Raw genomic sequence first — 18,241 nt, 5'->3', positions numbered from 1 at the left:
CCCTTGAAGCTTTGGGGGAAGCTGCTGTTGTCAGAACCCAGGAGGGGACTGCAAGGACTCTAAGCCTGAAGCTTTTCCTCTCCCCACAGCTGTTTTTGTTTTTTGAACGGTTCTCACATTGTTGCCCAGGCTAGAGTTGAACTTTTGAGGTCAGGCATGTGCCACTGTGCCCAGCATAGGTCAGGCAGTCCTCCTGCCTCAGCCTCCTGAGGAGCTGGGACTACAGGCATGTGCCGCTGTGCCCAGCATAGGTCAGGCAGTCCTCCTGCCTCAGCCTCCTGAGGAGCTGGGACTACAGGCATGTGCCGCTGTGCCCAGCATAGGTCAGGCAGTCCTCCTGCTTCAGCCTCCTGAGGAGCTGGGACTACAGGCATGTGCCCCTGTGCCCAGCATAGGTCAGGCAGTCCTCCTGCTTCAGCCTCCTGAGGAGCTGGGACTACAGGCATGTGCCGCTTTGCCCAGCATAGGTCAGGCAGTCCTCCTGCTTCAGCCTCCTGAGGAGCTGGGACTACAGGCATGTGCCGCTGTGCCCAGCATAGGTCAGGCAGTCCTCCTGCTTCAGCCTCCTGAGGAGCTGGGACTACAGGCATGTGCCGCTGTGCCCAGCGTGCCTTTTACCTTTAAATCATCTACCTGAAACTGAAAAGACTGAAACACTTTGTCTTTCCTCCCGTGCCATTGCTATTAAAGTGGTGTTGTGTGCCTGCTTTACCTTGTTTGTAAAGCATTCTGCTACCTAGACAGTATAACATGAGCCTGGTGAAGTAATAAGATTGTCTTTCTTATATGTCTCGTGAAATCAGCCTTATTGTGCCGCAGTAACACCTTGACAGTTTCTTCCATTCCGTCAAGCAGATTTAAGTCTTTACCATATAAAAGTCATATCCAGTATTTGAGGAAGTCCTTCCTAGCTTTCCTACTTCAGTGAGAGGGCCAACAGCATCAACAGGGCCTTGCAATCCATGCTTACCCGCAGACCTGACCTTGGTTTAAACGCAGTGGAGATACTGTTTGGATGTGGAACACTGTAACCAAACTTCATTATGCTGCAGACTGTCCAATCCTTTACAATTTTTGGCAGAATTTTCTTTTTAAGCAGAATGGGTAAGAAGGCTTTATTCTAGGTACCCTTCCTGATTTTGTTGGATTTATTAGATTTATGCAATGGAAGTTCACAGGGGGAAAATGACAGAGAAAAGAGAATATTATTCTCTGCTCTATGATAATGCTTCCCCTAGATTGTCAGTTACACCCTCCTCTGTGAAGCAATTGTTGTCTCCATTTTACAGTGAGGGAATTGAAGCTTCAAGAGTTTAAATAGCTTGGTCAAGAATGTGGATCTAGGCCAGGTGAGGTGGCTCACGCCTGTAATCCCAGCACTTTGGGAGGCTGAGGCAGGCAGATCACTTGAAGTCAAGAGTTCGAGACCAGCCTGGCCAACATGGTGAAACCCCATTTCTACTAAAAATACAAAAATTAGCTGGGCATGGTGTCAGGCACCTGTAATCTCAGCTACTTGGGAGGCTGAGGCAGGAGAATCATTTGAACCCGGGAGGCGGAGGTTGCAGTGAGCTGAGATCGCACCACTGCCCTCCAGCCTGGGCGACAGAGCAAAACTCAGTCTCAAAAAAAAAAAAAAAAAAAAAATAGAATGTGCATCTAGTTTGTGAGCAGCTAAGATTCAAATTCAAATTCAGTTTGAATGACTATGATGTCTATTTTCTTTCTACTGGGTGACATTTTCTTCCTGCTTATTAAAATACAAAAGATCTGTAATCCCAGCACTTTGGGAGGCTGAGGCGGGCGGATCATGAGGTCAGGAGTTTGAGACCAGCCTGACCAACTTGGTGAAACCCCGTCTCTACTAAAAAATACAAAAATTAGCTGGGTGTGGTGGTGGGTGCCTGTAATCCCCAGCTACTCAGGAGGCTGAGGCAGGAGAATCGCTTGAACCCAGGAGGCAGAGGTTGCAGTGAGCCAAGATCGCACCACTGCCCTCCAGCCTGGGTGGCAGAGCGAGACTCTGTCTCAGAAATAAAATAGGCCGGACGCGGTGGCTCACGCCTGTAATCCTAGCACTTTGGGAGGTCGAGGCGGGTGGATCACGAGGTCAGGAGATCGAGACCATCCTGGCTAACACAGTGAAACCCCGTCTCTACTAAAAATACAAAAAATTAGCCAGGCGTGGTGGCGGGCACCTGTAGTCCCAGCTACCCGGGAGGCTGAGGCAGAAGAATGGTGTGAACCCAGGAGGCAGAGCTTGCAGTGAACCGAGATCACGCCACTGCACTCCAGCCTGGGCGACAGAGCGAGACTCCGTCTCAAAAAATAAAAATAAAAATAAAAAATAAAATAAAATAAAATACAAAAGAAATAGAAGATACATAGTCCCTTTCCTTCAGGAAACAAGCTATATAATATTAAACAACAGTCTTAAAGTATTTTTAGAAGGAATGGTATAGCGACATCATACGCTTTTGGAGTTCTAATAAAGGAGCTATAGTGGGTCAGATTATTTAGAACCTTTTGAGAGAAAGTTGAATTAGAGCTGGACCTGAATCCCTGAATGGGGTGAGAACAGGCGTTCCAGGTGGAGAGCTCTGCATGAATAAGATCATGGCAGTAGAGTGAGGTTGGCACGTTTGTAATAGTGTGTGATGAGGTCCCCGTACCTAACCTGAGGAGTACTGGGCAGCAAAGTTGGTATTTAGACTGGGGCCAATGATGGAGAATTTTTCACCTCCATGCTAAGGAGTTTGTTGGTGGTTAGGTTTCTGACATAAGGGATTTTTCATCCGTATGTTAAATCCACTGATTGTTGAAATTCAATGCATTTGATGTTACTCAGGTGTTAAATAGGTGTCGAATTACAAAGCATACTTACAGGTACTGCTTATTCCCTCCTGTACATTAAGATTCTCCTTTGGCTGCGTGCAGTGGCTCACGTCTGTAATCCTAGCACTTTAGGAGGCCGAGGCAGATGGTTGCTTGAGCCCAAGAGTTTGAGACCAATCTCAGCAACATAGTAAGACTCTGGTCTCTACAAAAAAAAAAAAAAAAAAAAAGATTCTCCTGTCAGCCATGAAATGTATGGGACTGGCCGATGGTTACATTCTCCCAGGTGCCCCAGAGCTGAGAGACTATATAAGAGAGTCAAGTATGTTTTTCCTATAAGCATGTTATTTATTTAAAGCATATTATTTATGTAAAAAGGAGCACATTCAACTACACAGCCTGCAAGTTAAATACTAGATAATTAAAAATAGCAAATATATGGCCAGATAAGAAGAAACATTAAACACACGTGATAGTCTCTTGCTACCTCAGTGTTACCAATAATTATTTCACTTAATTATATTTTTTCTACCTGAAGGAGGAACCCATTACTTCTTTCCAGGAAGTACTTTCTGGCATTAAAAGTCCCAGGGACACTTGCCTGACCACAGTCTTCCAACTTCGAAGCCCTTGATACTGAGTATTTAAAAAATCCTTTATGGTACTTTCCAGCTTCTGGTTTGTTCAGATTATTGCTCCTATTTTTGTGGGGAGGGATTTTTTTAGTTTTTTTGTAGAGACGGGATTTTGCATGTTGCCCAGGCTGGTCTTGAACTCCTGAGCTCAAGCAATGCACCTGCCTTAGCCTCCCAAAGTGCTGGGATTACAGGCGTGAGCCACCACACCCAGTCTACTGATCCTTTATTAATTGCTAGTCTCAGGAAAGCCCTAAACAATTCTGCTCTTCTCTACAGTTCCCCCATATTACTAAAGGTAACCACTATTAACGTATTATTTCTTTTCATATTTTTATATTGAGATCGTAAATCTAATTTTACATTCTGCTTTTTATACTTTAATATGCTATAATTAGCTTTAGAAACTTTTTGGTCAAAAGTTTTCATTCTTCATGGTATTCCATTATGTGGATGTCACATCTTTCTTCCTTCACTTTGGGGATCAAATCATTACCTGACTTGGGACAACCTGACTTTCAGCTGTGATCCATGGGCCTGTCCCAGATAAAGAGCTCACTGTGGAAGGGACATGCCAGTAAGCTGAAGCTGTTTCCTTTACCACTAAAAAGAGTATTTGGGGATTGAAGATAGACCAGTATCTATTTCTTACCTTGAATCACACTTTGCAATTACATAGTACTTTCACTTATTTACTATTTATTATATATTTCATATATATCACATATAAGATACTCACATGTCATATATTTTTAGTGATTATGTTTTAGTTATGTATTAGTTATATAGTGTAATACTTTACAGAGTTTTGTAGCTTTTTACTTTAATCTTGAGTGTTACTTATTATAACATACTTATTATAACATGGTGAGCTTAAGACTGAGTTGGCATCTAGGAAAACTGGTTTTCCCCAGATATACTTATTTGGGTCACTTAAGCAATTTCTGTTCCTCTTTAAAGGAGGGATGTGGTCAAGATCCTCCCAGAAGAAGGTAGTTGGGATTTTATTCTGAGATTGGCTTCGTTGTGCGTTGATGAAAATGATTTATGTAGGGATGGGTTATACTCTCCCTTGCCACTTAGGCCACCCCCCAGGTTCAAGCAGTTCTCCTGCCTCAGCCTCCCGAGTAGCTGGGATTACAGGCATGTGCCACCACACCTGGCTAATTTTTATATTTTTTTAGTAGAGAACGGGGTTTTTCCATGTTGGTCAGGTTGGTCTCGAACTCCTGACCTCAGGTGATCTGCCCGCCTCAGCCCCTCAAAGTGCTGGGATTACAGGCGTGAGCCACTGCGCCTGGCTGGGAAAGGATATTTTATTTCTCCATTGTGATCTGTTTACTTGCATCTAAGATTCAGGCATAATGGTTTAATCAAACCAGTGTGTATGAGCTTCAGTTGAATTTAGTATTTCAACTCTCTGATATTGATAATTATATCATTAGGAGAAACGATCCTAAAAAGATGAAGACACTAAAGAGATAGGCAATATAAAAATATGTAAAATGGGACTTCAAAAATTCCAGATTTGGGGAGGAATGGAGTTAAAGTATAGGTTTTGTTTGTTTCTTCCTTTTCCTATCTTTATGATCAAACTTAAGTCACTGTCAGTTTAAAATAACTTTTTATGGGCCTGGCATGGTGGCTCACACCTGTAATCCCAGCACTTTGGGAGGCTGAGGTGGGCAGGTCACTTGAGGTCAAGAGTTTGAGACTGGCCTGGCCAACATAGTGAAACCCCGTCTCTACTAAAAATACAAATATTAGCTGGGTGTGGTGGCAGGTGCCTGTAACTCTAATTCCAACTACTCAGGAGGCTGAGGCACGAGAATCGGGTGAACCCAGGAGATGGTGGTTGCAGTGAGCTGAGATAATGCTACTGCAGTCCTGCCTGGGTGAGAGTGAGACTATGTCTCAAGAAAAAAAAGAAAATTAAAAATAAATAAAATAACTTTTTATAACTACAAAATGTGTTTTGTAAGCCTCATGCTGACTACAAAGCAAAAATCTATGACACACCAAAATTGAAAAGCAAGGAATCAAAGCACACTACTAGAGAAAATCAAGTGCCACAACAGAAGACAGTAACAGAAAGAAAGGAACAGTAAAAAAACTAGAAAACAAGTAACAGACCTTACTTATCGATAATTACCTTAAATGTAAATGGGTTAAATTCTCCAAATAAAAGACAGTGACTCAATGAATTTTTAAAAACCTTCCAAATAAGCCCCAACCGTATGCTGCTTCCAAGAATCTCACTTCACATGTGAGGACATACATAGACTTAAAGGGATGGAAAAAGATGCTCTATGCAAATGGAAACCAAAAGACAGCAGGAGTAGCTATACTTATATCAGAGAAAATAGACTTCAAATCCAAAGTTGTGAAAAGAGTCAATGTCATTAATGATAAAGAGTCAATTCAGCAAAAGGATATAACAGTTGTGTGTGTGTGTGTGTTTATATATTAAGGTGCTCCCATGTTGGATGCCTGTATATATGTATGCATGCATCCAACATGGGAGCACCTTAAATATATAAAGTGAATATTAGTAGACCTAGATGGGGAGAGAAAGTCTGATACAGTAACAGTTGAAAACTCTGATACCCCACTTTCAGCAATGGACAGATCATGCAGACAGAAAATCAACAAAGAAACAGCAGTGTTAAACTATATCCTAGACTAAATGGACTACAGACATCTACAGAACATTCTACTCAATAGCTGCAGGATACACATTCTTCTCAGCAGCACATGGAACCATCTCCAGGATATATGATATCATATGGTAGGCCACAAAACAGGTCTCAACAAACTTTTAAAAACTGAAATCATACCAAGTATTTTTTCTTTTTTCTTTCTTTTTTTTTTTGAAATGGGGTCTCACTCTGTCACCCAGGCTGGAGTGCAGTGGTGCAATCCCAGCTCCACCTTTGCCTCCTGGGTTCAAGCAATTCTCCTGCCTCAGCCTCCTGTGTAGCTGGGATTACATGCACACACCACCACACCTGGCTAATTTTTTTTTGTATTTTTAGTAGAGATGGGGTTTCGCCATGTTGACCAGGCTGGTCTTGACCTCCTGACCTCAAGTGATCCGCCCACCTCGGCCTCCCAAAGTGCTGGGATTACAGGCATGAGCCACCGCACCCGGCCATTCAAGTATCTTTTGTGACTACAGTGCAATACAACTAGAAATCAATAACAAGAACAACTTAGGAAACTATACAAATATGTGGAAATTAAACAACATGCTCCTGAACAACCAGTTGGTCAATGAAGAATTAAGAAGGAATTAGAAAATTTATTGAGACAAATGACAGTGGAAACACAACATACCAAAAACAGTGGGATACTGCAAAAGTAGTACTAAGAGGGAAGAAAATAGCAATTAACATCTACATCAAAAAGTAGAAAGATCTCAACCTAATGTTGCACCTCAAGAAACTAGAAAACCAGGACAAACCAAACCCAGAATTAGTAGAAGGAAAGAAATAATAAAGATCAGAGCAGAAATAAATGAAATAGAGAATGAAAAAATATATATATAAAAGATTAACAAAAGAGTTGTTTGTTTCAGAAGATAAAATTAACAAACCTTTAGCTAGACCAAGGGGGAAAAAAGACTCAAATAAATAAAATCAGAGAGAAAAAGGAGACATTGCAACTGACAGCACAGAACTATGAAGAATCACTAGAGGCTGTTATGGGTAACTGTGCCAACAAATTGGAAAACCTAGAAGAAGTGAAGAAATTTGTGGACACATACAGCTTACCAATGCTGAATCATGACAAAACAGAAAACCTGGACACACCAATAATGAGTAATGAGATGGAATCGGTAATGAGTCTCCTATCAAAGAGAAGCCCAGGGCCCGATGTCGTCACTGCCGAATTCTACCACACCTTCAAGGAAGAACTAATACCAATTCTTCCCAAATTATTCCACAAAATCGAAGGAGAGAGAATTCCTCCAAACTCATTCTACAAGGCCAACATTATCCTGATACCAAAGCTACAGAGGGGCACAAGAGGAAAAATACAGGCTAGTACCCCCGATGAGCATAGCTACAGAAATCCTTCACAAAATACTAGCAAACCAAATCTAATCGCTGCACATTTAAAAAAAATCAGAAGATAGCCGGTGTTGGTGAGGATGGGGAGAAAAGGGAACCCTTACACGCTGCTGGTGGGAATGTAAGTTAGTACAGCCATTATGCGACACAGTCTGGAGGTTCCTCCAAAAGTTAAAAATAGAACTACTGTGTGATCAAGCAATCCCAATACTGAGTATATATCCAGGGGAAACGCAATCGGTGTATCAAAGCGATACCTGCACTCCTCTATTTATTGCAGTGCTATTCATGATAGCCAAGGTATGAAATCAACTTAAATGTCCATCAACAGCCAGGCGCGGTGGCTCACGCCTGTAATCCCAGCACTTTGGGAGGCCGAGGTGCACAGATCACGTGAGGCCAGGAGTTTGAGACCAGTCTGGCCATCATGGAGAAACCCCGTCTAACTAAAAATACAAAAATTAGCCAGACATGGTAGCCTGCGCCTGTAGTCCCAGCTACACGGGAGGCTGAGGCAGGAGAATCGCTTGAACCTGGGAGGCAGAGGTTGCAGTGAGCCAAGATTATGCCACTGCACTCCAGCCTGGGCGACAGAGTGAGACTCTGTCTTAAAAAAAAAAATGTCCATCAACTGATTAATGGCTAAAGATAATGGGGTGTATATACACTATGGAATACACTTCAACCTTAATTCTTTCAGTTTTGGCAACATGGGTGAACCTGGAGGATGTTACATTAAGGGCAATAAGCCAGGCACAGAAAGACAGCTGTCACATGCTATTACTCGGTAATCTAAAAAGTTGTTCTCATGGAGGTAGAGAGTGGAATAGTGGTTGCCAGAGGATGAGGAGGGTAGGAGGGAGAAGGGCATGGAGAGAGATTGGTCAACAGGTACATGGTTGTAGTTAGGCAGGAGGAGTACGTTCTGGTGCTCTGTTGCACAGTAAGGCGGGAGAAGGGCATGGAGAGAGATTGGTCAACAGGTACATGGTTGTAGTTAGGCAGGAGGAGTACGTTCTGGTGCTCTGTTGCACAGTAAGGCGGGAGAAGGGCATGGAGAGAGATCGGTCAACAGGGCCAAGGGGACAGACAGTTAGACAGAAGGAGTCCGTTCTGGTGCACAGTAAGATGACGAGGGTTAACAGCAGTGTATGGTGTAGTTCAGAATAGCTGGAAGAGAGGTTTTTGAATGTTCTCATCACAGGGAAATGATAAATATTTAAGGTGATGGATATGCTAATTACTTTGTTGCAATCAATGCACAATGTATCCATTGTATACTATCAATATGTACAATTATGTATCAATCAAAATTTTTTAAAAAGGTGACACTAAATACGGTAGCTATGTAAATCAAATTTTTACAGAAGTTTTCTTCTACATGAGCAGATACCAAATATAGATTGTTTGGTGTATCTTAGAATAAAAGCCACATTCTTTTGTAGCTTTGGCACCTTAGGGACACTTCATTGTGAGGAAGGGAAATTCTTCAGCTTTGTCCAGAGGAAATTATAGGTAGATCTGAATGCTCAAAGTTTCTAAGATGTCAATGCTCTTTGTGTAATTTTGGAATCAAAGCCCTAGGATGATAGAGTACTTAATGTTTGCTTTTGGGATTTATCATGTTCTTTTTTTTTTTTTTTTTTTTTTTTTTTTTTTTGAGACAATCTCACACTTGTTGCCCAGGCTGGAGTGCAATGGCGTGATCTCAGCTCACTGCAACCTCCACTTCCCAGGTTCAAGCGATTCTCCTGTCTCAGTCTCCCGAGTAGCTGGGATTACAGGCATGTGCCACCACGCCTGGCTAATTTTTGTATTTTTTGGTAGAGATGGGTTTTCACCATGTTGGCCAGGCTGGTTTCCAGCTCCTGACCTCAGGTGATCCACCCGCCTCAGCCTCCCAAATTGCTGGGATTACAAGTGTGAGCCACTGCGTCCAGCCTCATGATGTTCTTTAACAGTTAACCTTGTAAGATCAGTACAGAATGAATCAGAACACAGGTATGCAGAGTCACGTCATGAGTCAGACTGATTCTCAGGCCTGTGAGACCAGATTGTAACCTGTTGGCACATGTGAAGACTGTGTCACTAAGAAATCAGAGGCTAGTTTGCTCTGAGGAAGAGGCATAGGATATGCAGAGTCACTGGGCAAAAGTTGGCAGTCCATTGGCCTCTGCGATGGCCATTTCTTACAGTATGATCATAAATGACATTTTAGTGACCGCCTTAGTCCTACAGTTTCTGTCCTTCATGATGCTGTAGTTAGCGCTTAGAAATATAGGAAATAAGAAGTTGTTTTTGGCCTTTTTTGTTTGGCAAAAGATGTCTGGTTCTGTGTGGATGCCTTCATCTTTTTGTATATTGTGCAGGTACTGTCATTGTTAAGAAATGGATCTTAGGCTGAGTGCAGTGGATTACATCTGTAATCCCAGCTCTCTGGGAGGCCAAGGTGGGAGGATCACTTGAGGCCAGGAGTTGGGCAGCATAGTGAGACCCCATCTCTACAAAAAATTTAAAAATTATCTGGGTGTGTTGGTGCACATCTGTAGTTCCCAGCTACTCGGGAGGTTGAGGTGGGAGGATCACCTCTACCTGGGAGGTGGAGGCTACAGTGAGCTGTGATCATGCCACCGCACTTCAGCCTGGGTGACAGAGTTAAGTGTCTCAAAAAATAAAAATGGATCTGAATGGGTTATACCCCTATAAAGTTAGGGTTATAAGCTGCTTATGTGAGGATTGAGTGAGACAGTAGATGAGAATCCCTTTACAAAGCATAATGTACCATTTGAATGTGAGGGTTTTTGCTTTTTGTTTTTTGTCTTTAAATTAGTATCGTTCACAACTTTAATTCTCTCAAGAGTTGAGTTTTGCGCCCAAGTGAAAATTAAGAGGGGAGAGAATGTTAGGATGTGGGGCAGGAGGCTCCTCGGCTTAGACTTTCTTTGATATGATCAGGATCAAGTACAGCAAAGGTAACTAACCATTGGTGTAACTGATGCCCTTGCAGGAGGGAGCACTGGCAGTTGCTGGGTAATTTGAAGACGACGGTGGAGGGTTTGGTATCAACCAACAGCCCCAACGTCTGGTCTAAGTATGGTGGCTTGGAGCGGCTTTGCAGGGACATGCAGAGCATCCTCTATCACGGGCTTATCCGTGACCAGGTACGCAGAACTCCTTTTTTTGCCAGATTGGCTGACTCACTTGTTGAAAAGAAACAGTCGCATTGGCAGGGAGGAGGCCACTGGTCTGTGGACTCCTGAGAGCAGCTGTGACTTAATTCATTTTTTTAATATACAGAACGTTTCACATCGTGTCTGATGGACCATAGATGTTAATGGAATGAATAAATCACTGGGTAGGACAGCAAATCAGCAACAAAAGATTAGGTCAACTTAAAACTTTCCTATTGTTGCTGTAACAAGTAACTACAAACTTAATGGCTTAAAACAACACAGATTTATCATCTTACAGTTCTTGAGATCGAAGTCCAAAATGAGTTTCACGGGGCTGAAACCAAGGTGTCTGCAGGGCCACACGCCCTCTGGACACTCCACAGAGAATCCACTTCCTTGCCTTTTCCAGCTTCTCTAGGTTTCCTGCATTCTTTGGCTCTTGGCCACTTCCTCCATCTTGAGAGCCAACAGCATAGCACCTTCAAATCTCTCTCTGACCCCCCCCCCTTTTTTTTTTTGAGACGGAGTCTCGCTCTGTCACCCAGGCTGGAGGGCAGTGGTGCGATCTTGGCTCACTGCAAGCTCCGCCTCCCGGGTTCACACCATTCTCCTGGCTCAGCCTCCCGAGTAGCTGGGACTACAGGCGCCCACCACCAGGCCCGGCTAATTTTTTCTATTTTTTAGTAGAGACGGGGTTTCACCGTGTTAGCCAGGATGGTCTCAGTGGTCTCAATCTCCTGACCTTGTGATCTGCCCACCTTGGCCTCCCAAAGTGCTGGGATTACAGGCGTGAGCCACCACACCCAGCTCTCTGCCCCCTTTGTTTGTTTGTTTGTGTTTTGAGACGGGGTCTCGCTCTGTCACCCAGGCTGGAATGCAATGACAAAATCATGGCTCGCTGCAGCCTCGACCTCCCGGGTTCAAGCAATCCTTCCACCTCAGCCTCCCAAGTAGCTAGGGCTACGGGCACATGCAACCACACCTGGCTAATTTTTGTGTTTTTTGTAGAGACAGGATTTCACCATGTTGCCCAGGCTGGTATTGAATTCCTGGTCTCAAGTGACCCTCCTGCCTTAGCCTCCCAAAGTGCTGAGATTATAGACATGAGCCACCGTGCCCAGCCCTCTCTGCTTTCACATCCCTTTCTCTCCTTATGGACCATTCCTGCCTTCCCCCCTCCTTATGACCATTCCTACCTCCCTCTTAAGGACTCTTACAATTATACTGGGCCCACGTGGACAATCCAGTATAATTGCCCCATCTCAAAATCCTTAATTTAATCACACCTGCAAAGTCACTTTTGTCATAAAAGGCAACATTCCCAGGTTCTACGAATTAGAATGTAGACATCTTGGAGGACCAGTCTTAGCCAACCACAGCCAGGAAGCTTTTTCTTCTGAATCTTAGTTTTGGTTTTAAAACCATGCTGGTTTTTTTCAGAAGTAGGTAGGATAAAGGAAGAAAAACAGCCAAGGCAAAAATATGTTCACTTATTTCTGACTTTCATGCATGAAATGTTTCTACAGAATGAGAAGGTGGCCAGGCACAGTGGCTCATGCCTATAATCCCAGCACTTTGGTAGACCAAGTGGGGCAGATCACTTGAGATCAGTTTAAGACCAGCCTGGCCAACATGGTGAAACTCTCTGTCTACTAAAATTACAAAAATTAGCCGGGCGTGGTGGCGCGCACCTGTAATCCCAGCTACTCAGGTGGCTGAGGCAGGAGAATCGCTTGAACCCGGGAGGCGGAGGCTGCAGTGAGCCGAGACCGCGCCACCGCGCTCCAGCCTGAGCGACAGGGTGAGACTCTATCTCACAACAACAGAAGAATGAAAAGATGAAACTCCATGTGCTCAGTTACATTAAAAGTACTTCCCTGTGGGAAATCCTTTTGTCTAGAAGCCAGTGTGTTCTAGTGATAATTAATTGCTTAGGCTTGATAAGATTCGTGTAATTAGAATCAGCGTCTCTTTCCTGAGACAAAATAATCAGCTCTTCCTGTGATTCTTTTTGAATTAGAATTTTCATCTTGTTCCCTAAATTTAGACTTTTATTATTACTATCTTTACTTCAAATTAATAATGGGAAGAAAGAATTAATATGCTTTCTTTGTAAGGATAGTGAGACTTTATCCTCAAAGTATCTGTGAAAACTAGCAGGCATAAAAGTGACTAGGGAAAAGAAGAGTTAGTAGTTAACTCATGTTAACTACGACACGAGTAGTTAATAGGTACTGTGGCTCAGGGTAGAGCCAGACTGCCTGGATTCAGTTTTCAGCTCCTTCATGTGTTAGCTGTGTAACCTTGGGCAAAATACTTCACCTCTTTGTGCCTTAGTTTCCTCACCAGTGAAATGAGGTAGCATCTGCCTACCTCTATGGTTGGTGTGGTACGTAAAGCATTAAGAGAATAGGAAGAGCTCTCCTAGTATGTGCTATGATGGGGAGGAAGAGGAGGAGGACACAATGACTCAACTCATTAAATTTTCCTCCTAGCATCCTAGGACAATCCGAGAACTATTTATAAAATGTTGTCATATTTAGAATACCCTTTGAGTTTTACTTTATAGATACCTTGTTGATGCTTATGAATGGTAGTTTGATTGTAGCTTAAATTTTTAAAATATAAACTTTATTGATGTTGAGTTTCTTTTTCTTTTTTTTTTTTTTTTTCGAGATAGAGTTTCGCTCTTGTTGCCCAGGCTGTGGTGCAATGGCACGATCTCGGCTCACCACAGCCTCTGCCTCCCGGGTTCAAGCGATTCTCCTGCCTCAGCCTCCCGAGTAGCTGGGATTACAGTCATGCACCACCACGCCCAGCCAGTTTTGTATTTTTAGTAGAGATAGGGTTTCTCCATGTTGGTCAGGCTGGTCTCGAACTCCTGACCTCAGGTGATCCGCCCGCCTTGACCTCCCAAAGTGCTGGGATGACAGGCGTGAGCCACTGCGCCTGGCCGAGTTTCTTTTTCTTTATATCCTCAAAAACTCTATAATCAGCTTTGAGTTTTGAAATGAGTAGAATCCAATAATACTTAAAGGTTTCTGCTTTCTCTTTGGCAGTTACTCCATTTGCAGTGTTTTAAATACATTTTGGTTCTGGATAAAGTTGTCAAGTGAGTCACTGGGGTTTAGTATCCTCCTATTTAAAAAAAAAAATCAGACCTCACAAATACAGGCATAATTGTGTGTTCTCTCTCACGTCCTCCCCTGTCAGGGCCTAGTATAACTACCTGGAACTCTAAGCTCATCTTTCTTTTTTATCAGAATTTATTCTCAGCCAGCAATCACATTGGAAAAGAGCTAATCAACTAATTGGTATTAAAGTATGTATACTTGACTGGGCGTGGTGGTTCATGCCTATAATTCTAGCATTTTGGGAAGTTGAGGCAGGAAGATCACTAGAAATTTGAGGCCAGGAATACAAGACCAGCCTGGGCAACACAGCAAGATCCCTATCTCTGTAAAAAATTTAAAAAATTAGCCAGCCATGGTGGTGCATGCCTGTAGACTCAGCTACTCCAGAGGCTGAGGTGGGAAGATTGCTTAAGCCTGGGAGGCTGAGGCTCCAGTGAGCTGTGATTGTGCCACTGCAGCCTAGAGGGAGACCCTGTCTCAACAAAAAAAGCAAACCCAAAACAGCAAAAAGCACCATCCTAGGACTGAGGAGGCAACGTTGTATCATAGACTGACAAAAGTCTTTGGAGTCAGTTAGAACCTAGATCAGAATCTAGACTCATTGCTCACATCCATGGGAAATAAAGTGACGTAGCAGTTAAAATTACGGACTTTTGAATCAGACTGCTCACATTTTAATCTCAGCTTCACCATTAACTGAGTGGTGCTGGGCAAATTATATAACTCTTTTGTCTTTGTATTCTCTTTTTTTTTTGATACAGAGTCTTGCTCTGTCGCCCAGGCTGGAGTGCAGTGGCGTGATCTCAGCTCACTGCAAGCTCTGCTTCCCGGGTTTACGCCATTCTCCTGCCTCAGCCTCCTGAGTAGCTGGGACTACGGCACCCGCCACCACGCCCGGCTAATTTTTTTTTGTATTTTTAGTAGAGACAGGGTTTCACCGTGTTAGCCAGGATGGTCTTGAACTCCTGAGCTCATGATTTGCCCACCTCAGCCTCCCAAAGTGCTGGGATTACAGGCATGAGCCACCATGCCTGGCCTGGAATTTTTTTTAATGCAATTCTGCCGTATGCCCTTCTCTCTTCTTACTCTGTGTATTTTCCTGAAGCAGTCTCATCGCTCACATTGCACGATCACTCACCCATTGATGACCCCCACCTCAGGGTTCAGCAGGTTCACCTCTCTGCTGAACTCTAAATCCAGAAGATTAGCTGTCTCCTGTACCTTACTGTCTGGCTGTCTTTCAGGCCCGAGCACAACATGACCAAAACTAAACTTATGTTCTCTCATGAGACTGCCCTTCTTCCTATTTGTGGCATTGACCTGCTCAGTCTCCCAAGTCAGAAACTTGGGAATCCTGCCAGTGTGTTTTACAGAAACTCAGTGCAAGTTTCCCAGGCTGCTGACCAAAATAGCTACCAGATTAGTGGCACTGCCACTCAATGGGTCAGGTACTTGTGTCCTAATAGCAAATGGGTTCTTCTCTTGGCCCTGTTACTAATATTAAACTGTCATCTAGAGTAATCACTTAACCATATTACAAGACAGTTTCACTATCTGTGCCTGAAAGAGAAATGGAAGTCAAATCAATGAGAATCTCAAATGAAAGCTGCTTGATAAATGCAAAACACTATTCACATATCTTGTTATAGTTATTAAGAGTGATAATATCTGGCTAGGCACAGTGGCTCATGCCTGTAATCCCAGCGCTTTGGGAGACTGAGGCGGGCAGATCACCTGAGGTCAGAAGTTTAAGACCAGCCTGACCAACATGGTGAAACCCCATCTCTACTGAAAATACAAAATTAGCCGGGCGTGGTGGTGCATGCCTGTAATCCCAGCTACTCGGGAGGCTGAGGCAGGAGAATCGCTTGAACCTGGGAGGTGGAGGTTGCAGTGAGCTGAGAGTGCACCATTGCACTCCAGCCTGGGTGACAAGAGCGAAACTCCGTCTCAGAAAAAAAAAAAAAAGTGATAATATCTGTGAAAGTATCTGGTCATCAGAATGAAAAATATCAAAGCATATGATCATCTGCAAAATAGCAATAGTATTTTTAATTTTTTTCATTTGTTTTTATTTTATCTTTTCTCTCGCCTTTTTTACATGCCTCCTATCCTGAGAACCCCAGTAGTGTTAGTAATCAGAAGCAGAGCAAATCAGGCAGATTTGTCATATGGACACACACACATTTAGCAACTGCAGGCTCTAGTGGGAAGAATCAAAAGATCCGTGCCGGTTTCCTTGCTGCTCTGTTCTGCCTGGTAAAGATCTGAGAATTAAAGTCTGCGTCAAGAACTTGTTTTTCGCTTTCATTTCCTCCCTCAGAAAGATGAGGGCTTTCAAAGGTTTCAGGCTGCTGCGTCATCACCGAGCTATTCTGGGTGTTGTGCCCTCGTAGGGAGGAGGGGCTGATACGGTGATTCATGCTGCTCATGTCCCCTCTGGGCTTTCAGGAGGATGCGTTGTGGAATGTGAATTGTATTTTTAAAAATTCACTCAGGGCCTTAGGAAAGCTGTAACATCATGATCGTATTCTTAGAGGGATCTCAGTTTTCTTGACAGCTGCATCTGGGCTACCTTTTTAGTCCTTCCAGAAGGCAAGGCATATTTGATAGCCTCTTTTCTGTTGCTTAGAAATGTGGAGACATTTAGCCCCTGAGATTGCTCAGCTGAATAGGAGAAGTGAAAGGATTCCTCCTTTTGCCACAATCAAGAAGAAACTAGTTCTTGGCAGCATAGATGGTCCAATTTAAAAAAAATCAATAATAAAAAAAAGACCTCTGTGGTTTTTTTCTGAATATGTAATGTAGGTAATATATTTTCTTTGTTGAAAATTCAGAAAATACCTAAAAGACTTTAGAAGAAAGTAAATATCACCCATAATCCCAACACCAAGCGATAGTCACCACTCTAACATTGAGGTATATTTTCTGCTTTTTTCTATGTATTTATGTGTTTTAAAAAAACATTAAGGTTGTACTATATATATCACTCCATAACTTGAAAAATATTTAATTTTTGAACACTGTATTTTACGTAGCTAGATAATCAAAAAAGTATAAAACTGTATACAGTGAAAAGTCTTGCTCCCTTCTGATCACATAAAAAACTACCACTTACTAGTTTCCTTACAGAGAATTTTTTTTAATTAAAAAATTTTTAATCCATCTTGAATTGATTTTTGTATAAGGTGTAAGGAAGGGATCCAGTTTCAGCTTTCTACATATGGCTAGCCAGTTTTCCCAGCACCATTTATTAAATAGGGAATCCTTTCCCCATTGCTTGTTTTTCTCAGGTTTGTCAAAGATCAGATAGTTGTAGGTATGCGGCATTATTTCTGAGGGCTCTGTTCTGTTCCATTGATCTATATCTCCGTTTGGATTAAAGATTTAAATGTTAGACCTAAAACCATAAAAACCCTAGAAGAAAACCTAGGCATTACCATTCAGGACATAGGCATGGGCAAGGACTTCATGTCCAAAACACCAAAAGCAATGGCAACAAAAGCCAAAATTGACAAATGGGATCTAATTAAACTAAAGAGCTTCTGCACAGCAAAAGAAACTACCATCAGAGTGAACAGGCAACCTACAACATGGGAGAAAATTTTCGCAACCTACTCATCTGACAAAGGACTAATATCCAGAATCTACAATGAACTCAAACAAATTTACAAGAAAAAAACAAACAACCCCATCAAAAAGTGGGCGAAGGACATGAACAGACACTTCTCAAAAGAAGACATTTATGCAGCCAAAAAACACATGAAAAAATGCTCATCATCACTGGCCATCAGAGAAATGCAAATCAAAACCACTATGAGATATCATCTCACACCAGTTAGAATGGCAATCGTTAAAAAGTCAGGAAACAACAGGTGCTGGAGAGGATGTGGAGAAATAGGAACACTTTTACACTGTTGGTGGGACTGTAAACTAGTTCAACCATTGTGGAAATCACTGTGGCGATTCCTCAGGGATCTAGAACTAGAAATACCATTTGACCCAGCCATCCCATTACTGGGTATATACCCAAAGGATTATAAATCATGCTGCTATAAAGACACATGCACACGTATGTTTATTGCAGCATTATTCACAATAGCAAAGACTTGGAACCAACCCAAATGTCCAACAATGATAGACTGGATTAAGAAAATGTGGCACATATACACCATGGAATACTATGCAGCCATAAAAAATGATGAGTTCATGTCCTTTGTAGGGACATGGATGAAATTGGAAATCATCATTCTCAGTAAACTATCGCAAGAACAAAAAACCAAACACCGCATATTCTCACTCATAGGTGGGAATTGAACAATGAGATCACATGGACACAGGAAGGGGAATATCACACTCTGGGGACTGTGGTGGGGTGGGGGGAGGGGGGG

The 18,241-nt window shown here is 42.7% G+C and overlaps 1 protein-coding gene across 8 annotated transcripts in view; it reads left to right on the top strand.

The window, feature by feature from the left end:
- The window catches only part of RUBCN (rubicon autophagy regulator), an 80,702-nt gene that overhangs the window by 23,489 nt on the left and 38,972 nt on the right, over positions 1-18,241 (top strand). For 6 of the 8 annotated variants that reach the window (XM_055110822.1, XM_055110821.2, XM_055110819.2 and 3 more), the window contains exon 2: positions 10,551-10,704. The exons of the other annotated variants lie outside the window; for them this stretch is intronic. In XM_055110822.1, coding sequence (XP_054966797.1) covers positions 10,666-10,704 — 39 coding nt within the window. In that variant the 5' untranslated portion in view covers positions 10,551-10,665. The remainder of the gene's footprint in view (positions 1-10,550; positions 10,705-18,241) is intronic. 8 annotated transcript variants of the gene reach the window in all.

Source organism: Pan paniscus, chromosome 2, assembly GCF_029289425.2.
Source record: "Pan paniscus chromosome 2, NHGRI_mPanPan1-v2.0_pri, whole genome shotgun sequence".
Classification (NCBI taxonomy): Eukaryota; Metazoa; Chordata; class Mammalia; order Primates; family Hominidae; genus Pan; species Pan paniscus.
This window is presented reverse-complemented; position numbering and strand designations above follow the sequence as displayed.